General features: G+C 54.1%; 1 protein-coding gene across 5 annotated transcripts in view; it reads left to right on the top strand.

Annotated features, from left to right (window-relative positions):
* Positions 1-14,808, top strand: part of PHKA2 (phosphorylase kinase regulatory subunit alpha 2) — a 79,909-nt gene extending 65,101 nt beyond the window's left edge. For 2 of the 5 annotated variants that reach the window (XM_032330141.1, XM_032330140.1), the window contains 10 exons: positions 24-102; positions 214-343; positions 890-991; positions 3,100-3,218; positions 4,150-4,179; positions 5,971-6,024; positions 7,838-8,008; positions 10,066-10,119; positions 10,657-10,857; positions 11,651-14,808. In XM_032330141.1, the coding sequence (XP_032186032.1) occupies positions 24-102; positions 214-343; positions 890-991; positions 3,100-3,218; positions 4,150-4,179; positions 5,971-6,024; positions 7,838-8,008; positions 10,066-10,119; positions 10,657-10,857; positions 11,651-11,938 (1,228 nt within the window). In that variant the 3' untranslated portion in view covers positions 11,939-14,808. Of the gene's footprint in view, positions 1-23; positions 103-213; positions 344-889; positions 992-3,099; positions 3,219-4,149; positions 4,180-5,970; positions 6,025-7,837; positions 8,009-10,065; positions 10,120-10,656; positions 10,858-11,416 lie in introns of all 5 variants that reach the window. The other 3 variants (XM_032330144.1, XM_032330142.1, XM_032330143.1) reach the window with 3 other exon arrangements.
* The last annotated feature ends 7,257 nt before the right edge of the window (positions 14,809-22,065 follow it).

The raw sequence follows: 22,065 nt of genomic DNA, 5'->3' as shown, positions 1-22,065 counted from the left end.
TGTGTCTTGATGCTTCTTCCTAGTCCCCTGCCCCCCGAGGAGCTCACAAAACTCATCTACGAAGCCAGTGGGCAGGACATCAGCATCGCTGTCCTCACACAGGTCGGGGGGCTGGGGAGGGGCGGGGCGGGGCGGCTGCCTTCCTCCAGGCGCAGGGGCCTCTCCCCCGGCAGCCGGTCTCTGCAACGCAGCCCGCGCATGTGTCTGCCTCAGGAGATTGTGGTCTACCTGGCCATGTACGTCAGGGCGCAGCCCAGCCTCTTCGTGGAGATGCTCAGACTCCGGATCGGACTGATCATTCAGGTGATGGCCACGGAGCTGGCACGGAGCCTGAACTGCTCAGGTACGATGTGTGCAATTGGACTCTCAGGGCGGGCGGGGGGGGATCCCGCCCTCTCACCCTGCCCCACGGGGAGCCTGCCCAAGGGTTTTGGAAGCAGAGCTTCTGGGCCTTTGCTTGTGCTCATGCTTTCCCAGGTTCTGTCATGTAGACACGGACTTTCATGCGTCAGGGAGAGTGAGGCACGAGGGTCTTGGGCCCTGCGTCTGTAGCTAAGTTCCTACTGTATGTCTTTGCGGCGAGAGGCCATCCCCCACTTCCTAGCACCTCCCCCTGGGAGTCACCCTGCCGATTTAGAGATGTAAGTGAACAGTGAGACGCGCTCCAACACTGGGAATCATCACAGTGTGAAAAATTACATGTCCGAATATTGAAACCGCAGGTTAGAATCACCGAGGAGCAGCCCTGTTCAGCCCTGAACTGGTAGTGAGGGCATCCCAAGCAGGGAGACCCGCCACAGTGGCCTTTGTCACCACCTCCCCCAGGCCCACCTGCCTCTACGTGCCACCAGCCCTGTGTCAGAGACACTTAAAAGGTGTGTATTTATAGGAGAAGAAGCTTCTGAAAGTTTGATGAACCTCAGCCCTTTCGACATGAAAAGCCTCCTGCACCATATTCTCAGTGGAAAAGAGTTTGGCGTCGAGAGAAGCAGTAAGTAAATGCTCAGTTCACCATTTTGGGGGACCAGAGGGGGCCGGGCTGGCTGGTCCAGGGGCTCCCGAAACTGCGGTCATGGACAGAGCCTATGAGGTTCAGATTCCTACTTTATGGGGAGGTACAGTCCTAGGTCCAGATTTCAGCTTGTTGGCCTCTGTGACCCCTCAGCGACCTGCTGCTAGTGCAGTTGTCTCGTGTGGGGGTGAGGTGACCCTGCCCTTGATTTGGCTTGAAGCACTCTCAAGCAGACCCCCACTGCCGTTCAGGCGAGTAGAGCCCTCTACTTCTAGCACCTTCTTGCTGAGGTTGCTTCTCCATTTTGCTCACTCCGTTCTGATCTGTACCAGAACCTTGTTTGCTGTGCTAGGAAGTATAATCGCCCGAGTCCTGGTGGAATTCTGTTCTCAAATGCTTCCTAATTATAATTGAAGCAATTATCATTTCTCCCCCTCATAATAAAGCAAAATGATTTGCAGACACATTGGCAAATTTATTTCATCAAGCCAAAGAAATGCCGTGTGGGCTGTCATTCTTTTTATTTAATAAGAAGGACATCGGGTACTTCGTATTTTTTCCCCAGAGTGCACACAAGCCAGCAAACAAAGACGGCATCGTGCAATCAGATGTGTTTTGGTCCCTTTTCTCCTTTCCTGAAGGAGGAGTGCTTGAGATCCTTTTCCAAAAGTAATTTTCAGTTCTATTTAAATGCACAGTCCTTGAAATGTAAATATGCAAGATAAATATTTTATGTGTTCCTGCTCATGAAAATAATATTCGGGGTTTGACACAGATAATTACGAAAACTTTGGTATTAGATCTAAAGCTATAGATGCTTACAAAATTGAGAACAGAGTAGTGTCACTTGAAAGCTATAAATATGTCTAATTGCAAGCAAGGCTAATTGCCGTCTTTTTACACATAACATCATTTGTTAATTGTCTTCCGTCATCGTTCAATTTTTGTAAGTTAAGAGACTCAAACAGTCTCGGAATTTTGGTTACAGCCTGAGATGCTGGAGATATTTCCAGCTCTGCCCACCCTATACAGGCCGTGCTGTAGCTTCTGGCTTCTGTTCTCTACCTTCCTGGTATCCTTCCTCCCCGCTGTCCGTTAAATGTCGGTACCTGCTGGCTCCTTAGTCATCTCCACTGTCCTAGATGGCACCCTCCACTCTGCGGCTTCAGTGGGGGCCCGGTGGGAAGGCTGGGCACTCAGGGGAAGCCGCTCTGAGGACGGGACCGTTGAGCTGGGTTTGCAGAGGAGCGGGTGGGGTGGGCGGGGGCAGCACGTGCAAATGTGCAGCACCTTGTAGCAGGAGTGCGGGGCTGGGGGGTGGCGGGGAGGTGGGACCAGCCCTGTGCAGCTGCCCCGGAGTGCAGGGCTCGGGGCACTGGGCCGGGGGTGGCAGTTGGGACTCGGCAGGAGGGCTTCACCCTGAAGGCAGAGGGAGGCCTGGAAGGACTCCGAGTGTGTAGTGACACGATCAGCCCTGCCTTCAGAATGATTGCTACGGCCCAAGCACTGAGAAGCGGTGCGCGGGGAGGGGCGGTGCGCACAGAGCCCCGAGTCCGGAGGCTGCCACAGCAGGTTGAAAGTGAGGTGACTGACGGGAGCCACCCCACCCCTCGTGCGCCGGCAGGAGCGCGCCGGGCCTGGGGCAGCCAGGTCTCCTCCGCCTGCAGCCCTCCGCTGGCTTCTTCTCCGAGGACTTCCTCTCCAGCCCCCAAGGTCCCATAGTGGGGTGGCCTTACTTTTCTACAAGGAAGGTGTGCTTTTGGAGAAGAAATTAAAAAAACAAAAACAAAAACTCATTAAAGGGTTTTATGGCTACTCTGTTGTTTTTTTTTGCGTGCCGCTTAATTAAGTGATGTTCACCTTTTCAGCCCTTGACTCCGACACCCTTGGGGCCGGGGCCGTGTAGCAGGGGCCGTGCCAGGGGCTGGAAAGAGAGCACTGGCTGGGGCGGAGGAGGCTGTCTCCTTCTGGAGTTTTTCATCAAGTGGGAGAGCTAGAGGTGGATAAAAAGAAGCACAGGGCATGTATTCCTCCCTCAGGGTGGACGCTAGTAGTTTCTAAGAGCCATGTATGTGTTTCCCCTCCAGTGCGACCTATCCATTCCTCCACATCCAGCCCTGCCATCTCCATCCATGAAGTGGGACACACTGGGGTCACCAAAACCGAGAGGAGTGGCATTAACAGGCTGAGGAGCGAGATGAAACAGGTAAGACAGGACCCTTGGTGGCAGTGCTGGGAAAGAAGTGGTTGTCCTACCTGGGCTCACCTCAGAAAGTGCTAGAAACCCAGGGCCTGCACGGTGCTCTTTGTAGAGGATGTGTGATCCCTGCTGTCCTGAAATCTGAACACATTCTACCCAGATATCTAAGAATTCTGTGAACATTCCAGAAAACACCCTTACCCGTGTTGGTCTCTGTTGCCGAGAACCACACTTTCTCGGTGGAGGGCCACAGCTATTCCAAAAGTAGAGTCGTACAAAATGTAACTGAATCGTCTTGCCGTGAAATGTGTCCTTCAGATGACGTAGCACGAAGAAGGTAGAAATAGAACGGGACGCTCATGATACCTGGGTTTGCCGCTGTCCACTGCTGTCTCTCTCCTCGGTTCACTTTTAACCTCACCAGAAATTCCTTCTTTTTTTTTTTAAAGATTTTATTTATTTGACAGAGATCACAAGTAGGCAGAGAGGCAGGCAGAGAGAGAGAGGGAGGGGGAATCAGGCTCCCCGCCAGATGCAGGGCTCGATCCCAGGACCCTGGGATCATGACCTGAGCTGAAGGCAGAGGCTCAACCCACTGAGCCACCCAGGTGCCCCCAGAAATTCCTTCTGAAGTGACCCCCCAGGACCTCAAGGCCATAGCTCTTCAGTCCTCGTGTGCCAGGGATGGGGCTAGAACTTACCTGGTCTGTAAGAGGAAACAGAGTGTCCTTCTGACCACGACCGGAGTGAGAAATGTACTTAGATTCTCTTCTCTGTGTCAGATGATGACTCAGTAGATTGAGTCCCTGAGGCGCTCGTGGGTCACACCCAGCAGCTGGGCCAGCACACTCCTGGATTTCCGAGAGCTTGATAGAAGTAGGGCATCCTTGATTTGAAACTGGCTTTTGTTTATGTCCTGACGTATTTTTACTTTCAGATGACTAGGCGATTTAGTGCTGACGACCAGGTGAAACATTGTCTTGTTCTGTCCTTCACACGTGTGCTTTGTGTTCCGATTTGTGTTCTTTCTGGCTTGGATGTGGAAAGCAAGGCTGCGAATATGGAGAGTGATTTTGCCCATCAAATCCGCTTGGGTGGAGGTAGCTTCTCGGCTGTGGCGGGCAGGCAGAGCAGGAGAGGAGGCCTTACCATAAATCCATTTACCAAGCTCCTGGGTTTAATAAGAGGCTTTGTGAGATGTGGTTCTGGGCTCTGCCTTGCCAGGAGTTTCTATGCAAAAAAAAGGAAGTAGAGAAAAGTAAAACATGGTCATTGATTATATGACCAGAAAGAATACTGCTATCCCTGTCCCCACACTGCCTGGGGGAGTTTAACCCTGGAAGGAAAACAGTATACGGATACCGTTCTTTCCAGGCACCTTTGGGACCCATTTCTTCCGCTTCCCTCCAGAAAGTCTGAAGCACATTCCCCATGATTCAGTGCCCTGTGAGCGAGCGAGCGTCGAGGACGTGGAGAGTGACATGCACATTCTCTATGTGGTCTCTGCTGCTACCTTAGGTTCTTTCCAAGTCAGGAACCAACTTTGCAAACATCTTCCTTTGCTAGCCACTCGGTGGCACCAGACCCCGACTGTCGCTCGCTGTGGGTGACTATGGCTGGCTCCTGCCTCCATTTAGTACTGTCCTTGTATCTTCTGGGACAAAATGATCGACGTTGCTAGGTTTAGATTCCGCCAGTACAAGTTTTCTGTTTGGCCCCTTACATCAAGGAAAGACATTATTCTCTCTCCAAAATTTTATAGATGCTTTAACATTTTAAATTTTGACTCACTTTTGCAAGAACCCCACGGGTGCATGGTTTTTGCCCAGGCACTATCCCCATGCAAGTTAAGGATATGTTATAGATTTTTAGATGAGGAAATATTTGTTTGGGCAAAGGTCATCAGCCTGCTCTTACCTGTTCATTTAATAAATATCTATTTAATGCCAGTAGGGCCAGATGCTAAGTGCTGGTTATGGGCAGATATTTTATTGATTTCTACATATTTTCACTTTTTTTTTTAAGATTTTTTTTTTTTAAGATTTTATTTATTTGTCAGAAACAGAGGGAGAGCGAGCAAGCACAAGCAGACAGAGAGGCAGGCAGAGGCAGAGGGAGAAGCAGGCTCCCTGCTGAGTAAGGAGCCTGATGTGGGACTCGATCCCAGGACCCTGGGATCATGACCTGAGCCGAAGGCAGCCGCCTAACATGACCTGAGCCACCCAGGCATCCCTTTTAAGATTTTTTTAATTGACAGAGGTCACAAGCAGGCAGAGAGGCAGGCAGACAGAGAGCAGGGGAAGCAGGCTCACTGCTGAGCAGAGAGCCCGATGTAGGGCTCGATCCCAGAACCCTGGGATCACGACCTGAGCTGAAGGCAGAGGCTTAACCCACTGAGCCACCCAGGTGCCCCGATTTTCACAACTCTTAAAGATTAATGCTTTGTGGCTGGGACTTTGGAAAATAAATTGTGTCCTAACTTGATAAGGCATCTCCTGCGAGGACTAGAATGGGTAACATTTCATCCTCCCGAGAAAGATAATTTCCAAAGTCCCCCGTGACATGGAGCCTTGAGCTCTGCGCTGGCTGGCATCTGGGGCTCTTGGCCTGGACGGTGAGTGGAAACTTCTGCCTGCCCGCCTGCCTCCTCTGCGCCTTCTTTCCGCGGGGGTTCTTGATGCTGTTCTGTGTTCCTCCTGTCTGCTTGCGTCCTTCGGTGTCACTGCACATGACTGAGTGGACTCTCTTTGTTTTATAGCTGTTTTCTGTGAGCCAGGCCATGTCCAGCAGTGCGCATTCCTCCAAGTCCGCGGTAAACCACGCATCCCGACTGTCCTCCTCACCGCCTCTGCGTTCGTGGTGTCTGAATGCTCTTGTCCTTCTCGTGCACCCACCTCATCCCTAACTCCCACAGCTTTGACCAGGTTTAAGAGTTTTCATTTGAATGTCATTATGAAGAGGGTCTAGAAGGAAAGCTGAGAAGTTCTTGATTTGAGCTCTGTCCAGGAGCTTCTGGAACCTTCGGGGTACTGGTTCTATGACTTTCTTCTGAGCTTTGGTGGTGAGCCAGGGCCTACACGTGTTGATGAGCACCTTGTACTCACGATGCCCTGGCTTGGCCTGAGGAGTAGGAAATATTCTAATTGCAGAAGCGAGTCTTAATCTTCCTCTTGAAACTAGAAGGAGAAAACCAGCTGAGTCATTGATGAGTGCGGCTGTAATTACTTTTATTTGTATCTAATTGTTGCCGTATTTAAATGGCAGTAATGAGCCCCATGGAATAACCCAGCCTAACAGCCTTTTCAAAATAAGATCCGATGAAGTCAAAATGAGTACATAGGGAAAACTGCCTCCTGGCCTGCTAGCATGCTCGCCATTTGGATTTCATTTTTAAACCTTTAAGTTCGAGGTTGTGCATTGAGAAATGAAGGTACCGGCTAGGCTGGAGCAAGATAACACAGGAAGATGACAGTTACCCTCTGCTGCCCTGTAGATGGGCAAGTAAGAACCCATCCTCTGGCAGAAAGCAGGCTGTGAGCCTTGCCATACTCCCCCGCCCCCCTCCCCCCAGGAAGCCAGCACGGCTTTCAGGCCGGAGCTCCAGGCCCCCACTGGGCGCCTCTGGGCGCTGCATCTGCAGTCGTGGGCGGGCCTGCTGGCTCCTGAGGCCAGAAGCGGAAGTGCTGGCCCTGCCCCAGCGCTTGGCTCTGGAAGGCCAGAATAAGGCCAGCCTCTGGCCAGGAGGAGGGAATGGGATGACATGCTCCCTCTGCTTCAGCAAAGCCTGTGTTCCAGCTCGGCGGCTGCCATGCTCCCCGGTTAGGGTGGAGTCCAGGGCCAAGAACAGGCAAACAAAGGGATTCAAAGGGATGGGGGTGGGGTGGGGGGAAAATATACCGTCATCTCAGAGGCCTCGCTACTAAATAAGGATTCCCAGCCTTCACTCGTTCTCTTTGCCTCCAAAGCCACCCCTCTCCCCCTTCCCCCATATGCTGTGTTGCCTTGTCTGCGGCACCTGCAGGACAGGGAGATGACCACTGCCTCTGTGGGGCACTGTGCAAGTAAAGTGGCCACTTTGGCCTTTACTGGCCTGGGCTCGCTCTCGCCTCCCTCGTGCGGTGATGCCAGAGGGCCTTGGCAGGGACAGCTGAGTCCCGTGTGCCCTTATCTCAAGGCAGGTGCGCTTTCAGGGTTTTCTGTGTCTTCCTGCAGTGAGTGCTCACGGCTCCCCACAGCAGGTGTGACTGTGACCCACTGGACTGGGAAGGCCGAGGCCTAGAGCAACTGGGTAGATGCAGCGGCGTTGACTTAGGAGTCACAGTCTGACCCCAGGGGCTGCACTCTGGCCTGCTAGGCCTCCCCGTGGTCAGGTCAGGGTCCTTTGGTGGTGTACCCCCTCTCAGGGGCTGGGAGGAGTACACGAAAAGAGATCAGTAGCCAGCCTGTACAGGAAAGAATGAGTCCAGCTGCAGGAAATGGCCCGAGTGCAATCAAGGAACTATGTTCCTTCTGGGCCTGTGGTCTCTGTTTTGAGGAATCAGCAGAGTCCTCCCTCACGAGGGCCAGTAGTCCCGTGGGGTTCCGTTTCTGCAGATTCTGAAGGCCACGCTCCCTGTGTCTTGCAGAGGTCCAGCACCCCATCCTCGCCCACTGGCACGTCATCCTCAGACTCGGGTGGGCACCACATTGGCTGGGGGGAGCGCCAGGGCCAGTGGCTCCGCAGGAGAAGGCTGGACGGAGCCATCAACAGGGTCCCTGTGGGATTCTACCAGAAGGTGTGGAAGATACTTCAGAAGGTAAGCTTGGCCACTGGACTGCATTCCACCAGCCTTGTCGCTGGGGACACACCCTCCCAGGGGAACGAGGCACCGCCCTACTTCCTTTGTGAAGTATGGTGGCCCCTGCAGAGTGAGCGGACTTGGCCCCTGAGCTTGGGGAGCCCCCAGCCTAGAGCAGGGTTCCTTCCCCTCTGATGTTTGGCCCTGTTGATATTCAGGGCCGAGTAATTCTTTTTTTGTGGGAGCTCTTCTGTGCATCATGGGACATTAGGCAACATCCCAGGCCTTCGTGCACTGGATGCCCCCCGACAACCCCCCCCAGTTGTGACAACCAAAACTATCTCTGGACATTGCCAAGTGTCCCCGGGCAGCAGATTGTCCCACCTGAGAATGGCCGGCTGAAACCGCAGCATGTAAGATCAGGGGGCAGTGCAAGCTCTGTGGGACCACCTTTGACCTATTTCAGGAACATAGAAAAGTCAAGATAGACCAAAATGAGGTAAGGCGGGGAAGGCTTTTGATGACAACACTGTGACATAGGTGACCTGCAGTGGCACCCCCAGGCCTTAGCCTCCCACGTGTGCCTGGTGGTGGCCTCTGTACCATTCAGCAATGTGATACACACATCTGGGGCTGTAGGGCCCGGTGTCCAGCCCCGGGTGGCCTGAAGCACAAACCCACCTCCCCGGGGCCGCCTCTGCCTCTGTTCCTAGAGGATGGGGCCCCCAGCCCCCCCTCCATTGCACCAGCTGCCCCTAGGCCTGCGGCCAGCTGACAGGGCTGCAGTTCTCGGGCTGCCTGAGGCCATGAAAATATCAGCAGAGGTTATCAGAAGCCACAGCCTGCCCTGCACACACCAGAACACAGCGGAGGCTGCACACATGGGTGACCAAGGATGGGGCAGTGGTGGAAGCCACACCACTTTGCTCTGCACACCCCCCAGCCCCCACAGGGCACTTGTGTGTCCCCCAGGGTCCTGCCCCAGCTCGTCTTTCCTTGCACCCAGGCATGTTAAAAGTTAAAAGCTCAGTTAAAAGCTTTGGTGCAAATTAAGAACCATGGGGAGGACTGGTGTTTTGTTGTTTTTTTCTTTTTTTAAACTATTTTTGTTAGCTCATTACACCATAGGCGAGGAGAGGAAAGTCATCCCAAATGAGCACGTACTACAACCCCCTTCCCAAAGGCACAGCACGTTTCAGCTGCTCTGTTGCTGGGGCAGCGGCCCCTGGGCCAGTAGGGAGCTTTAGTGTCTCTGCTTCATGGGGATGGAGGCCTTCACAGCGCTGAGCACAGGGAGGTCCGAGTGGGCCCTGTCCTCAGGCAGCTGGTCCGCACAGAGCAGCAACGCCCTCAGAGCCCACAGGAGCCTCGGTTTCGCCTTCCTCCACCTCTGCTCCGGAGGTGTGGGCATTTGCTGCCCCCCTGTCCTGGGCCTGCCAACCCCTGGGATTTAGAAGGCAGCCAATTCAAATTAGACTAGAATGAACTTCCTAGAAAAGCTCCCCACTCTTCCTGGGGCATCATACGCTTCCATCCAGACCTCTCCTGGTTCAATCCCAAGACACTTCTATTATGAAAAAGCAGCATTTTGTGTTGAGCCGGCGTTGGATATTTATATACGAGGGTGTGCGTGTGCATGTCTGTGCATGTGCTCGAGTCTTTTGTGATTGGTGCTTATTATAGTAATCTCAAAAATAGATGCCTGCAAAGGCACAGAAGTATCACTGCGCCAGCAGGAGCCATGAAAATCTCCCTTTATATGGCCCTGAAGGGGGCCGTGCCGCCGGCAGGGCCCAGTTGCCAAGTGAAACGCGGAGCTTCCAGAGGACCCAGCAGCTCCCTGGGGCATTGTTCGTGTGCGATCTGAAAGCCGCCTGCTGCTTCCCTAGAATTGGTCCATCGAAAACACAGCCTGTGGGCAGTGAGAACAAGCGCTCTAAAAATAACGCGAGCAGTCTGGCGTGTGCAGCCCGCGTGCAGGTTTCCAGAGCAGAGTGACTGGAGTGTGTGTGAACGCGTGTGCACACTTACCCGGCTCCGGAGTCTGACCGACGCGTGCTGTGCTCTGCCTCCAGTGCCACGGTCTGTCCATCGATGGATACGTGCTGCCGTCGTCAACGACGAGAGAGGTAGGACGGGGAAAGCCTGGTGCCCACCTACGGCCGGTCTCCCCGCAGGGCGCGAGGGCGTGCTTCCCACACCACAGACCTGCCTGTCAAGAGCTTTACCTTTGCCCTTGAAAGCACCCGTAAGAGCAAAGCTGTGGCCCCACACACTGCCGCCCCTTCTGCCGAGGACAGTCAGCTTCCTGCTTCCCTTTCCCCTATGCATTCTTTCACACACTGAGTGTTTACCGCGCCCGAGACCCGGTGCTATATGCCGGCCGGAGTGAGGAGGAAGAAAGGAATGAGCAGAGGGCCCTGGCCCCTGGACGTCCCAGTCTAGTGGGGTAGGTAAATCAAGTGAGGACAAGGCCAGCTCACCCCCACTGCGAAGTTGTCGGCCTCCCGCTCCAGAGGGCTCTGGCTGCAGGCATCAAGAATGTGGCCGGAAAGGAGGCAGCATTTGGGCCGAGCCCTGGAGGCCGCGGGTGCTGCGGCCCACGCTGGGAGCAGGGCTGGCTGTCCTCCGCTCCCTCCTGACCCCTCCGCTGGTCCCTTTGGCAGATGACCCCGCAGGAGATCAAGTTTGCCGTGCACGTGGAGTCGGTGCTGAACCGCGTGCCACAGCCCGAGTACCGGCAGCTGCTGGTGGAGGCCATCATGGTGCTGACGCTGCTCTCGGACACCGACATGAACAGCATCGGGGGCATCATCCACGTAGACCAGATCGTGCGGACGGCCAACCAGCTGTTCCTGCAAGACCAGGTGGGTGTGCCCAGGCCTGCCCTGTCACGCCCCCAGCCGAGGTGGGGCAGAGGCAAGGTAGCAGCCAGGCTGGTATCTATCTCTGTCAAGACTGAGGCTTCTTTGTCCAGTAGGAAAGACTATTCTCAAAGAAAATGTCATCACAGATGGTGAAAAAAACCATCAACCGGTTGGTTAGAAAATGGCACAGTGGCCACTAGGGAAGTCTAAAGATCTTTGGAAATGGAGAGAGTCATTTGGGCCTAGGTTTTGGCGCAAACATGACTTGCTATGGGTGGGGCCCTGGGTAAACCAGCTACTTACCCTGCACCCGGAGCTGGGGTGGGAGGAGCCGTCCTGTTGTTGCAGAGTCAGAGCCATGCTGCAGACCAGGGCACGCAGGAGCACAGTGTTGCGCCCAGAGGAGAGGCTGGATGTCCCTTTCCGGGCACTCGTGGCTCCTGCCCTTGGGCTTAGAGCCCTTCTCTGGGGGGCTGCTGGCTTCTAGCACATACGGTCCTCCAAGGGCCAGAGAGGGAAGGAAGTCTGTTCATTCTTTGCCTCGGTCTTCCTGCTGCAGATGTCGATTGGAGCCGTGGACACCCTGGACAAAGACCAAGCCACAGGCATTTGCCACTTCTTTTATGACAGTGCTCCAAGTGGGGCCTATGGGACAATGACCTACCTAACGAAGGCAGTAGCTTCTCATTTGCAGGAGCTGCTGCCCAATTCAGGCTGCCAGATGCAGTAGGGCCTTGGTGCCCTGAGACTGTCGCTTGCCCCCTAGCCTCGTTGGGAAATTTCTGTTCCTCAGGGTCCCCTGTGTTGGTGCAGAAGCATGTCCCATCAGAAACCCTGGCCGGGAGGAGGTGGCAGCAGTGGACCTGAAACCAGTGTCTGTCCGAGCAGGACTCCTGTGCTCCCCCCAGGAGTGCCACAGGATCCCCTTCTAGGTTTGCTTTGCTGTAACATTTGCTGCAACATCTGGTCTCGGAGTCTGAAGAGGAATTGGAAACTGGTCCCTTTTGAGTGCAGTGTGAACGGAGAAGCCAGCTTCAGTCGGCTCTCGCTGAGAGTTCCTGCAATCGGTCGGCGGTGCTAGTGACACATCTAAAGATAGGAAGAGCCTTACTGCGGCAGGAACGGACCTTGACAAGGGGAACGTCTTACCAGGATGTAGTCTGTCCGCTAGTCTGTAGTGGACCAAACTGTTTACCAAATAGAACAACTCTGTCTTTCTGTGGAAGTTTGGTTTCCTTGTGCCTTGTTGCTTTCTAGGGCTCTTGTTGTTTTGTTGGCAGAGCTACCTTTGTGTGACAGCATCCGCTCTTGCCGAGATTGAGAAAACTGCTTGCAGTTAACTCTGGCTTGTGGTCTCAAGGCTTTTATCCTGGCTCCTTATGAATTAGAGATTTCTTCTGCCTTATATAGAAAAAAAACCCCACATCTTCTGGATGTAGCACACACACACATACACACACACAGGCAGGGGAGGTGCCAACTCTCCTTAGAGCTGGGCCAACTGTTGTTTGGGGACTGGAGCAGGAAGTCCCTCTGGAAAGCCTGGGCCCCCTACCCCCACATGCAGTGACCACCCTGCGGGTGGGCGGTATCTCCTCCCGCACCTGGGGTGGGTGGGGGGGGTGCTCCATGAGGAGCGCTTGGTGCCAGATGCCCGGGAGCCGAGTGGAGCGCCCTTGCACAGACAATGCTTCCGTCTTAGCACAGAGCCAGAGTGGCTACTTGAGCCTGTTCCCTGGAAGGCAGGCATGCCTAGGGGCCTGGAATGTCAAGCAAGGGCAGATCCTCGTAGGAGAGGGCCTCGCCGTCTTTGGCTGGTATTTGGTGAACAGAATTTTCTCTCTAGGCACTGTCTTACCTTTTGGAGGCCGGGGTGGGCAACAACAGGGACCAGTCTCTGTGGGTGGCAGACTTTGGGGGACAGGCCACCCCCGGTGGTTAAATGGTGAGCTCCAGCTGCTGGAGGGTGACGGTCTAGGTTTGTGACGACTGCCACTGAGGTAGGGAACATGGCCCCGGGATCGTTGGCTCAGAGGTTTATGTGAAGGGGGAGAAAGCTGATACTATCGCTGCTTTGAGGGGACACAGAGGTGCCCAGAGCCCCTCAGATTCCAAACTTAGTACTGATCCCTATTCTCAATGTGGGAGAGCCGCTCTTCAGCTGGGCCCCAGGGAGAGAGAGTCGAGAAACACATGGCCCAGCGCTCCTTACCTGGGCTCGGTGGTGTCCATGCCCCATGCACATGTGACTCGGGGACCTCGTTTGGAATTCTTGAAAGCGCAGTTCTTTCTTTGCAGAGGCCTGGGGTGGTTACATACAGAGCCACACCGGAATCTGTCCGTCCCGCCCCACGGACTTCTCCCTGCTCCTCTCCCCCTTCCCTATCAATGTCCCCACGTGCTGCGCACTTTCCGCACCAGGGGCCGGAACACAAAGCTACAGGAGGTGTGACTCGGTGCTCAAGGGCCTCAGCCCGGCCGGAAGGCTGGTGAGAAAAGCTGTGCGCGCTCGGTGGCACAGACCCAGCAGAGACCCAGCCGCCGCGGGGACCGGAAGGCCGGGCCCGCCCGGAGCGCAGGTGGCAGCATGGAGCTCAGCGACCGTGCGGCCTGGCCCGCAGCTCCTGCCCACGCAGCACATGGCCTGGCCTGGCACCACGCTCCCCCGCGCTCCTGCAGTGCTCCCTGCCCATGCCCCGTCTTTCCAGAGAGGCATGTTTGGGCCCGTGTGCCTCTGAGGGTCCAAGGCAGGGAGGTGGGCACGGCCAGCCTGGTTTCAGAGTAGCATTTTCATAACCTTTGTTTTGGGGTTTCGAAAGACATGCCTCACGTACTTCACCTGCTAGACTTCCTGGAGGGTCGTTTCCAAGGCAGGCAACGTAACAAAGGCACAAGCTGTGTAAGTCCTGGTGGCTTCTTGGGAGAGAAAGTTCCAGAAGAGTTACAGCCCTCCCAATTGAGCCAGATGCTAATTTAGAACATCACCTGCCCATGGATGGTACGCAAACCACAGACGCTGTGGCGGGGCTCACCAGCCGAGGTGCGGGCCAGGGGGTAGAGCCATAATAAGCAATTCAGCGGCGCCTTCGGTTCCCTCTTTTGAAGCCTCTTTCAAATGAAATCCTGAAATAGTATCGCATTTCCACAGGCATCAAGCTGTCAGCTTCAAAGAAGGAGAACGGGCTTCGGAGGCTTGCTGCCATTATGAGCAGCTGAGGCCCACGCCGCGGAGAAGAACAGATGCTTAGGGATGGCAGAGGCCCTGTGCGGCCACTATCCCAGCCACGGCCCACTGGGCTTCCACGCCAGGTGAGCGTGGCCCACGGCCCCTGCTGCTCGTCCCTCTGTCCACAGAGCAGAAAGGCCAGTTTTGACCTTTACTGGGCCTGGGAGGTAGCATGTTCTTTTTCGGAGCCAGGAACAAACATTTCTTTTAACATCCATTGAAAATCTGTCGGCCGCCCCACCTGCTGCTCACCCTGGCTTTGACCCAAGTGAAGCCAGCAGCAAGGACGAAGGTTCTGTCTCGGAGTCAGACTGGCCTTCCAGCCCAGCTCTGTGACCTGGGGGTGAGCGATGTAGCCTCTGTGCACCCCAGTTTGCCCATCGTCAAAGGTACACCAAGGCCCGCAGACCGGGACGGGGCTACGTGTGAGGGAATCACAGGGATCCCTTTCTGCTCCCGGCCTCTGGCGGTCGGAGCCTGGAATTCCCGGTTCACATGAATCCAGGTTTGTCCAGTGGCAGCCCCCAGCCAGGCCAAGGGCCAGAGGCAGACAGGTCTCCAGGTCGTGCCCATGTCTCACGGGGTGGGCATCTGTCAAAAGGTCCGTTAGAGCTTCTGCCACTTTTCTGGGGCCTAGTGAACGGAAGGAGACTGTTACACATTAGCTGCCTAAATAGAACTTAAATGCTCCCTGTGTGTGTGTGTGTGTTTTTTTTTTTTTTTTTTAAAAAAAGGAAAAGAAAAAAGACCAGAAGATCAGGAGGCCAGAGAAACAGTTTGTCAGCTGATTGATGCCATTTATTTCTGGACAGGATGACAGGAGGCTCAGCCTCCCTTGATGTAAATTATAGCAGAACCATCGCTCAGTCCTGTACATACACATGCAAGTCTGGCAAATAGCTTTTGTCTTTCCTGCTTCCTTGTTGTCAGAGGGTACAAAAGCCTCCCACCCCTTCCCTCGGTGCCATTATCTTTCAAGGTGACTCTTATGCTTTTGAAGTCCCTGCCATCTGTTGTGTGTGTCTCTGCACTTTGCATAGTCCCAGAATGCCTTCTGTTCACCCGGACTTGGCCACTGATTCCACCACTTGCGAGGGGACGGTAAAGCCACGTTGTCGCCTCTTAGAGCCCAGTGCCCCCTTGCCTTCCTCAAAGCCATTTAGGAAAAGCCACTTCTTTGAGTTACCAAGAGAGCTCTCGGAGGTATGAGAAGAACCGAAACCGCAAGAGACTATTCTGGAGTCTAACACTCCGAGTGTTTGACGGTTTGGGAGAGGGAACAACTCCACCAGAAAACAACTGTGTGTTTTTAAGGAACATATGTGCAATTTTGGCAAAAACGCCTTCTCAGACGGAGTGGGATAATCGGAACCAATGAACTCTGAAGTCACGTGACGCCTCCCTCTGCCTTATCGCAATATGTCAGCTGTTCGGAGACATGAATTGCTCAGAAAGCAGTTTTTGTGGCCCGCTTCAGGCCCGGCGGTGCTCGGCCCACAGGAATATGGCCAAGCAGGGCGGGATGAAGAAACGCCTCTTAGTCGTGAAGGCTCAAGTGCGGAAGGACCCGGCCCAGGGCCTGGGAGGCAATCCCGGCGCAGACCTACCCGTTCTGCCTCCACCGCCCCCCAGTTGTCAGTTCTGTCTCGGGAACGTGTGTCCCAGAGAGGTTCACTGGAGAGGGAAGCAGGGCCACGGGCCGTAGCTCAGGGCAGAGCAGGGAAGGGTTTCACCAGACAGCAGCTCTGGCGGGGCTGTGTCCGGAAAGCAGAGGGAAGGAAGCGAGTGCCTAAAGTGCCAGACCTTCGTCAGCTGCTCCTGAGACGCCACCGGGCTCCCCTGCTCTGCGGCGGTTCAGGGGCAAGAATCGGGTAGCGGCAAAGCAGGGGCCATCAGATGGCTGAGCGGGGCCATTCCTGTCACCCCCCTCGGACCGCTGCCCCATCTCGGGCCCAGGCCATCTTCCAGCAAACACACACCAGGCCCGCGCACAACTGTCGCCGGTCTCAGCCTGCGCCGCTTCCCACCCCTGGAATGCAGCGGTGACCACTGGGTGGCGGGGACAGGGAGGCTGCAAACCGTCCAAGTGCCCTGGGGCTCGCCTTCAGGCAAGTCTTCGCCTGCCCTTCTCTGCCCCTGCAGAGTCGCTGCTCCCACTTCTCCTGTCCCCAGCCCAGAGGGGACCGCAAGCACGCCCCGCCTTTCAAGTCAGGACCTTCGAAAGCTCGGGGAAGACTGGGGCCGAGGCCTCCGGGTTCTGCACTCGCTGGAAGGCTTCTTCCTCTGCACTTTAAATAGATGTGCTGTGCGGAGTTTTAAATTTGACACATTTCTTTTTTTGAACTTAAAAAAAGCACAATGAAAAGCAAGCAAGCAACGTAGTGACTCATCCCAGGGAGGAAGGGAAGAGCTCCCTGATGAGAAGCAGTGGTCAGGGGAACATTCCAGGAGGCTGCCCGGGGGTGTGCACCGTAAAGGGGAGAGTGTGGAAATACACTGGGAACAGCTGAGGCCCACAGGACAGGCTCTGAGGGGTCCCTAGAGTAAGGGTCTTCTGCGGGTCTTACTTCTGGGCCAGCCTCAGGTGTCTTAGAAACAGAGGGAGGCAGCCGAGATTTCCAACCCTACAGCCCTCAGATGTTGGTGGAGAAGAACCCGATCTTTAGCATACATTTGCTTAGTCACCTGAGCATTAGTAGCACCAGGATTTTACAAATGGTGAAACTAAGGCTCACCGGGCATGCCGCTTGCATAAATTCTCCCACTGTAGATCCAGACTGAAGCCTGGGTCTCAAGACTCCATGTTCACCTAAATCTGGGCAAAGAATCCTGCACTGCCTTTACAAATTTACCTCAGAAGAGAGACTCGTTTCCTTGGTTTACACAAGGTTTGGATGGTACATATGGAGAGAGTATTGCAGGGGACAGGAAGTCTCAGTTTAGCATACAGGGACTTAAAAAAAACCCAGCTCAGCCTAAGCAGATCCAAATCCTCTTTGCAAATGGGCAGCCTGTTGTGGTGTGAAACGCTCCACCCAGCTCAGGAACGGGGCACACCCAGCCCGGAGGCGCCGCAGGGTCAGGGCTGGACTAACCGGGATGTGGGCTTCTGGGCTTCGTCCGTCCCAGCCCCCCACCCCCCATTGCCCTTGGCTCCCCAGCTAAAGTAGGGAGGCCAGGCCCAGCTCCGTTTTCTCTGAGGGTTCCCAATTGGAAGAAACATGGTCCGTGCGGTGGGAACTACAAATCTTTTTTTTTTTTTTTTTAAGATTTTACTTATTTATTTGACAGACCACAAGTAGGCAGAGAGGCAGGCAGAGAGAGAGAGAGAGAGAGAGAGAGAGGGGAGGAAGCAGGCTCCCCACTGAGCAGAGAGCCCGATGCGGGGCTAGATCCCAGGACTCTGGGATCATGACCTAAGCTGAAGGCAGAGGCTTTAACCCACTGAGCCACCCAGGTGCCCCGGAACTACAAATCTCTGAACAACTGGAATGACTATTCATGTAGTCACTGCTGCGCTAGAGACCTTGACCGATGGTCAGCCTTTGGCAGATTGTAATGGAGGCAGCGATTGGCTTGAGGTGTCACACACCTGCCCCGCCCACCCCCTGGACGCCCTGGCCTTTTCCCAGGCGCGGGCCCGGGGTTCACCCAGCCCGAAGTCTGGTCTCCAGGCTGCTGCTTAGGGCCAAGTGCTCTCAGCTACTACGCAGTCTCCTGGTGCTGCAGTTTGATCCTCTGTGAAATGGGGTGATGGTTATCGCAGCTGGTGTCACTGGGCGGTACCAAATACTGGACAGAGTAGGTAATAGGAATGTCCATACAATCACGTCTGGTAATGCATATAAGCCACTAGCGACGCCCCACTAAGGTCTGCACACTCCTGATCCCCATGGGAGGCAGCCTAGGTGCTTACCAATATGGGCTTTGGACTCAGGCTACTTTGAAGCTGCATGGCCACGGATAGCCATGAAGTCACTTTCTGAGCTGCGTTTCTTCATATGTCACATGGCAATAATAATGCTCATCGTTTAAGGTTGTGGAGGACCACAAACAATGAGATAATGGGAATTAAAAAAAATATTTACAGCAATGTCAGGACTGCAACCCGGCCACACCTGGGTTGGCCCCATTCAGGCATCAATTACTGCACTCTAGAGAGGTCAAGGTCACTATCCTCTGCTCTGCCCTGAGCAGGGCTCTCTGTTGTGGACCAAGGATGAAGCAGGGCCAACGGAGAAAGAGGGTGGCGCTTTGAGGAGGAGGAATGGAGAGCTTCAAAGCCCTATTTTCATCAACCTCTGAATTCCTTCTTCCTCCTAGAACCTGCCTCCAAGGGCCTGGTGTGAGAAGAGAGGTCTGAGCCTGCTCCCCTAGTTGGGAGAGGTACTGAGGCCTTGGGAGAAGAAAGCGCCTGGGATGGGCACAGTCACGGGACAAGGCCACGCAGGTGGTCCAGTCCACCCCACCAGCATGGCAGCCCCAGAGGGTTTGGGGCCCAGAAGCAGACAGTGTAGGCAGGGGGCTGTTTGCTTGAAACCAAGAGAACCGCCTTGCCTCCAGAACATCCAAGAGCACCGGCCCGAGCGGGGGCTGGATGCCAGGCCCGAATGCTCTGTAAGCTGGGGTTCATCATAGCGCTTTCAACTCATGTGGTTGTTCCAAGGATTAAATATATTAATATTCTTAAAGTGCTTGGATATCACTCGGCCCCAGAGTAAGAGCTACATAAGTGTTTGCTTATTAAAAAAAAATTAGATAGTAAAGGTAACCCTTCAGTGAGTTCCTGTTTAAACACGACCCCCAAATGCCTCTGCTCCCCTTCTGTCCTCACTCTGAGCCAGGCTCCTCTGTCCTCTGAGACGCTCCTTGCAGGCCCTTTTAGAGGCATTTGCGTTTCCTATCCCGTTTTAGTCTTAGCGAAAGCTCCTGACTTGTGAAATTCTCAGCCTCTGGCCTGGACAGTGTGACAGAGGACAGGGCCGAGGAGATGTGACAGAGGACAGGGCCGAGGAGAGGGGAAGATAAAGGGCCCCCAAGCTCTGCCCGCAGTGTTTTCTGCCTCCGTGTGGGCTGGCACTGCCTGGGGGTGCACTCAGAAGGCCTGTCTGCTCCTGGAACTCGAAAAGGCCAGATCCTACAAGTGGACAAATTCTTTAGGATTCTCGATACTTGGAGCTGTGCAGCAGAGACTACGCAGCCATCAGTGGCTCAAACGATAAAGTCACGGCTCTATTTTAGCAAGGAGTCAGGCACTGGGAAGTTGCAGGGTTGGGACCCGGGTTCAACAATGTCATGAAGGACCCATGCCTTTCCCGTCTGCGGAGTTGGGGGCATCTTCTCTTGTGCTTGCAAAATGGCCACCAACAGCTTAGCGCATCACACGCGGAAAACACAGCATCCTGACCAGGAAGGAGGGGCACAGTGTGCCCAAGCTCCTCTCTCTCGCTTCTCTCTCTCTCCCACTCACCCCTCCCCACCCGCCTTCCTCCCCTTAGCAAACTTCCCCTTAATTCTCATTGGCCAGAACTGAGCCCCTTACCAATTTTAGACCAATCGCTGGCAAAGCCAGTACGGATTAACAAGACAGCTTTAGGAACTGTGGTAGTTGCAAATCTAGAACTATCGTTTACCTGAGGGGTAGAAGCCACATTCTGAGACCTCACCTGTCACAGCTGACACAAAGTTGGGGTTCTGTTAATGAGGAAGAAGGGACATGGCTGCTGGACCACCTGTCTAGTGCCTGTCATAAGCACGTAGCCCTCAGGTCATCGTCTTGGCCTCGATCATGCTTCTTGAAATTTCTTATGCCTCATCCAGAGCCCTTTGCTGCTTGGGGAGAGCTGTTGTTTGCTAAATACTTTGGATTCTTCTACTTGTTTCCATCAACTCTAGCCCCCCCCCGCCCTTCCCACCACCTTCTTAACCTCCCTACACGATAGGATAAAGCATAGAAACAGACAAGGTGAGACAAGCCCCAGTCTAGGAGAAAAATTTAAGAAACAAGCCACAGAGCATGAGGATTACACAATGCAGGCTGCCGGTTAAAAGACATGCCCACTGGATTAATATAGAGAGATGTGTGCTGCTTATCAGCACGTGGACGTGAAGGAGGAACCATAAAAGGATGAAAAAGTCCTTGTCAGGCAGATGGTAACCAGAAGCAAGCTGTGGGGACGTCGGCTAAAATAGACTTGAGGACAAGAAGTAGTATTAGGGATGAAAAGGCTGACTACGGGAGGATAAAAGATGAAATTCATCAAGATGAGATTTCCATTTTAACCACGGATGTACCCAATAGGATCGCTTCAGCATATGGAAAGGAAGCATGATGAGAACCAGGGGGACGACGGTCTTCACTACAGGAGACGTGAACACACGTCTTGACTACTGCTAAGTCAAGGGGCCCAACAGCAGCTCATCAAGGACAGAAGATCCAAATGACACAATCAACAACCTTTGCCTAACGGGCACATACACAGGCCTATGTAACACTTCGAGTGGCTTCTCTGAGTACACTTGGAGCATTAAAACAGTGATTATACACTAAGCCATAAAGAAGGAACTAGTGAAATATAATATGCAGACCACGATCTCTGACCTTTTAAAAGGTAAATGATGCAAGTACATTTGGAAATGTTTAAATTGCTAAATAACTCCCAAGTGAAAGACGTCAAGGAAACCTTTAAAATCTCCAGAAGTCAATGAAAATGGAACTATTGCATACCAAAGCTTGTGAGATATGAAAAACCCAGGGCTTTGAAGGAATTTTATAACTTTAAATGCTTATGTTAGGAAAGATGAGAGCCTCCACAGTAAGGAGCAACGTTTCCCTTTTCAGAAATTAGACAAAGAACAAAGACAATAAAAATAAGCTCAGATTACTAAAGATGAAAGAGAGATCCACGAAGCCAAAAGTTACCTTTTTAGTTCCAAGATGGAAAGGGGGGCAGGACTGCAGGAAATATGGATGTTTAAAAAAAGAAAAAAAAAAGATAATAAAAGGAGAACAGCAAATTGATCAACGTGCTGCGATCCTGCAACGGAGACGAGAAGAGGGGCTGGCGACGCTCGCTGGGGGCTGGTCCTGGAGGCCGAGCTTATGGGGGCTCCCCCCGTCTGGGCACAAGAGGGCATCTTCTGAGGGATTCGGAATGAATGAACCCTGAGGTGCAACCACGTGGGTAAATCTTACCATCTTAGCAGTACAGCAGGATGTCCAAACACCCTGCCAAAGGGAGGACGCCCTTCTTATAAAATGAGAAAAATCTAGGTGTATACTTTCTAGGAACACACCCAAATGCAACAGAGAGAAAAGCAAGGTGGGGGACAAAGTGTGTAGGCCGGACACGGCGACAGGATGCGTGGAGACCACCTGGCCCCGTGGAAGTTATCGTCAGGGTCCCGGCTTTTTGTTCGGGGGAGCGGGTTTGCATGCGCTTATTATTAAAAATAGCTAACTGAATAGGTAAATCAAAGCAGGTCATGCTGACCCGATGAGGAATGAGGAACATAGGCTGAGGGCAGAGAAGAAAGAGAGAAAAGGGAGCAAGCATCAGTCAGCACCTGGACACCCCCCCACCCCCGCCGGGGAGCCAGGGCAGGTGCACGGGGCTCAGGGGCTGGGCTGCTGCTGCGGGGTGGCTACCTGCCCCCCACCAGTTGGTGCCTCCACCTCCCCGGCCCTACAGAGGGGATGTGGCAGGTGAGCTGCTGGTCGAGCTCGGCCACCACTCGGCCCAGCTTTCCCTTCTTACTGGAACCATTGCTGTTCCGGATTCTATTCTGACCCTGCCTGATACAAAACTAACTGCCGGAGACGAGGCTCCCTGAGATGGCGGGGCGGGGCCTCAGAGAGCTGCGAGAAATCGTGTGGCGGGGGGGGGGGGGGGGCGGTTCTCGCAGGCAAGAGCCCCGCTCACAGCTGTGGGCCACTGGCCAGGCCAGGCCGAGGCTCAGAGGACGGCACTCTGGACGCCTGC

The sequence above is a fragment of the Mustela erminea genome, chromosome X, assembly GCF_009829155.1.
Source record: "Mustela erminea isolate mMusErm1 chromosome X, mMusErm1.Pri, whole genome shotgun sequence".
Taxonomy (NCBI): Eukaryota; Metazoa; Chordata; class Mammalia; order Carnivora; family Mustelidae; genus Mustela; species Mustela erminea.
The sequence above is the reverse complement of the archived record's forward strand: the minus strand, read 5'-3'. Positions and strand labels throughout refer to the sequence as shown.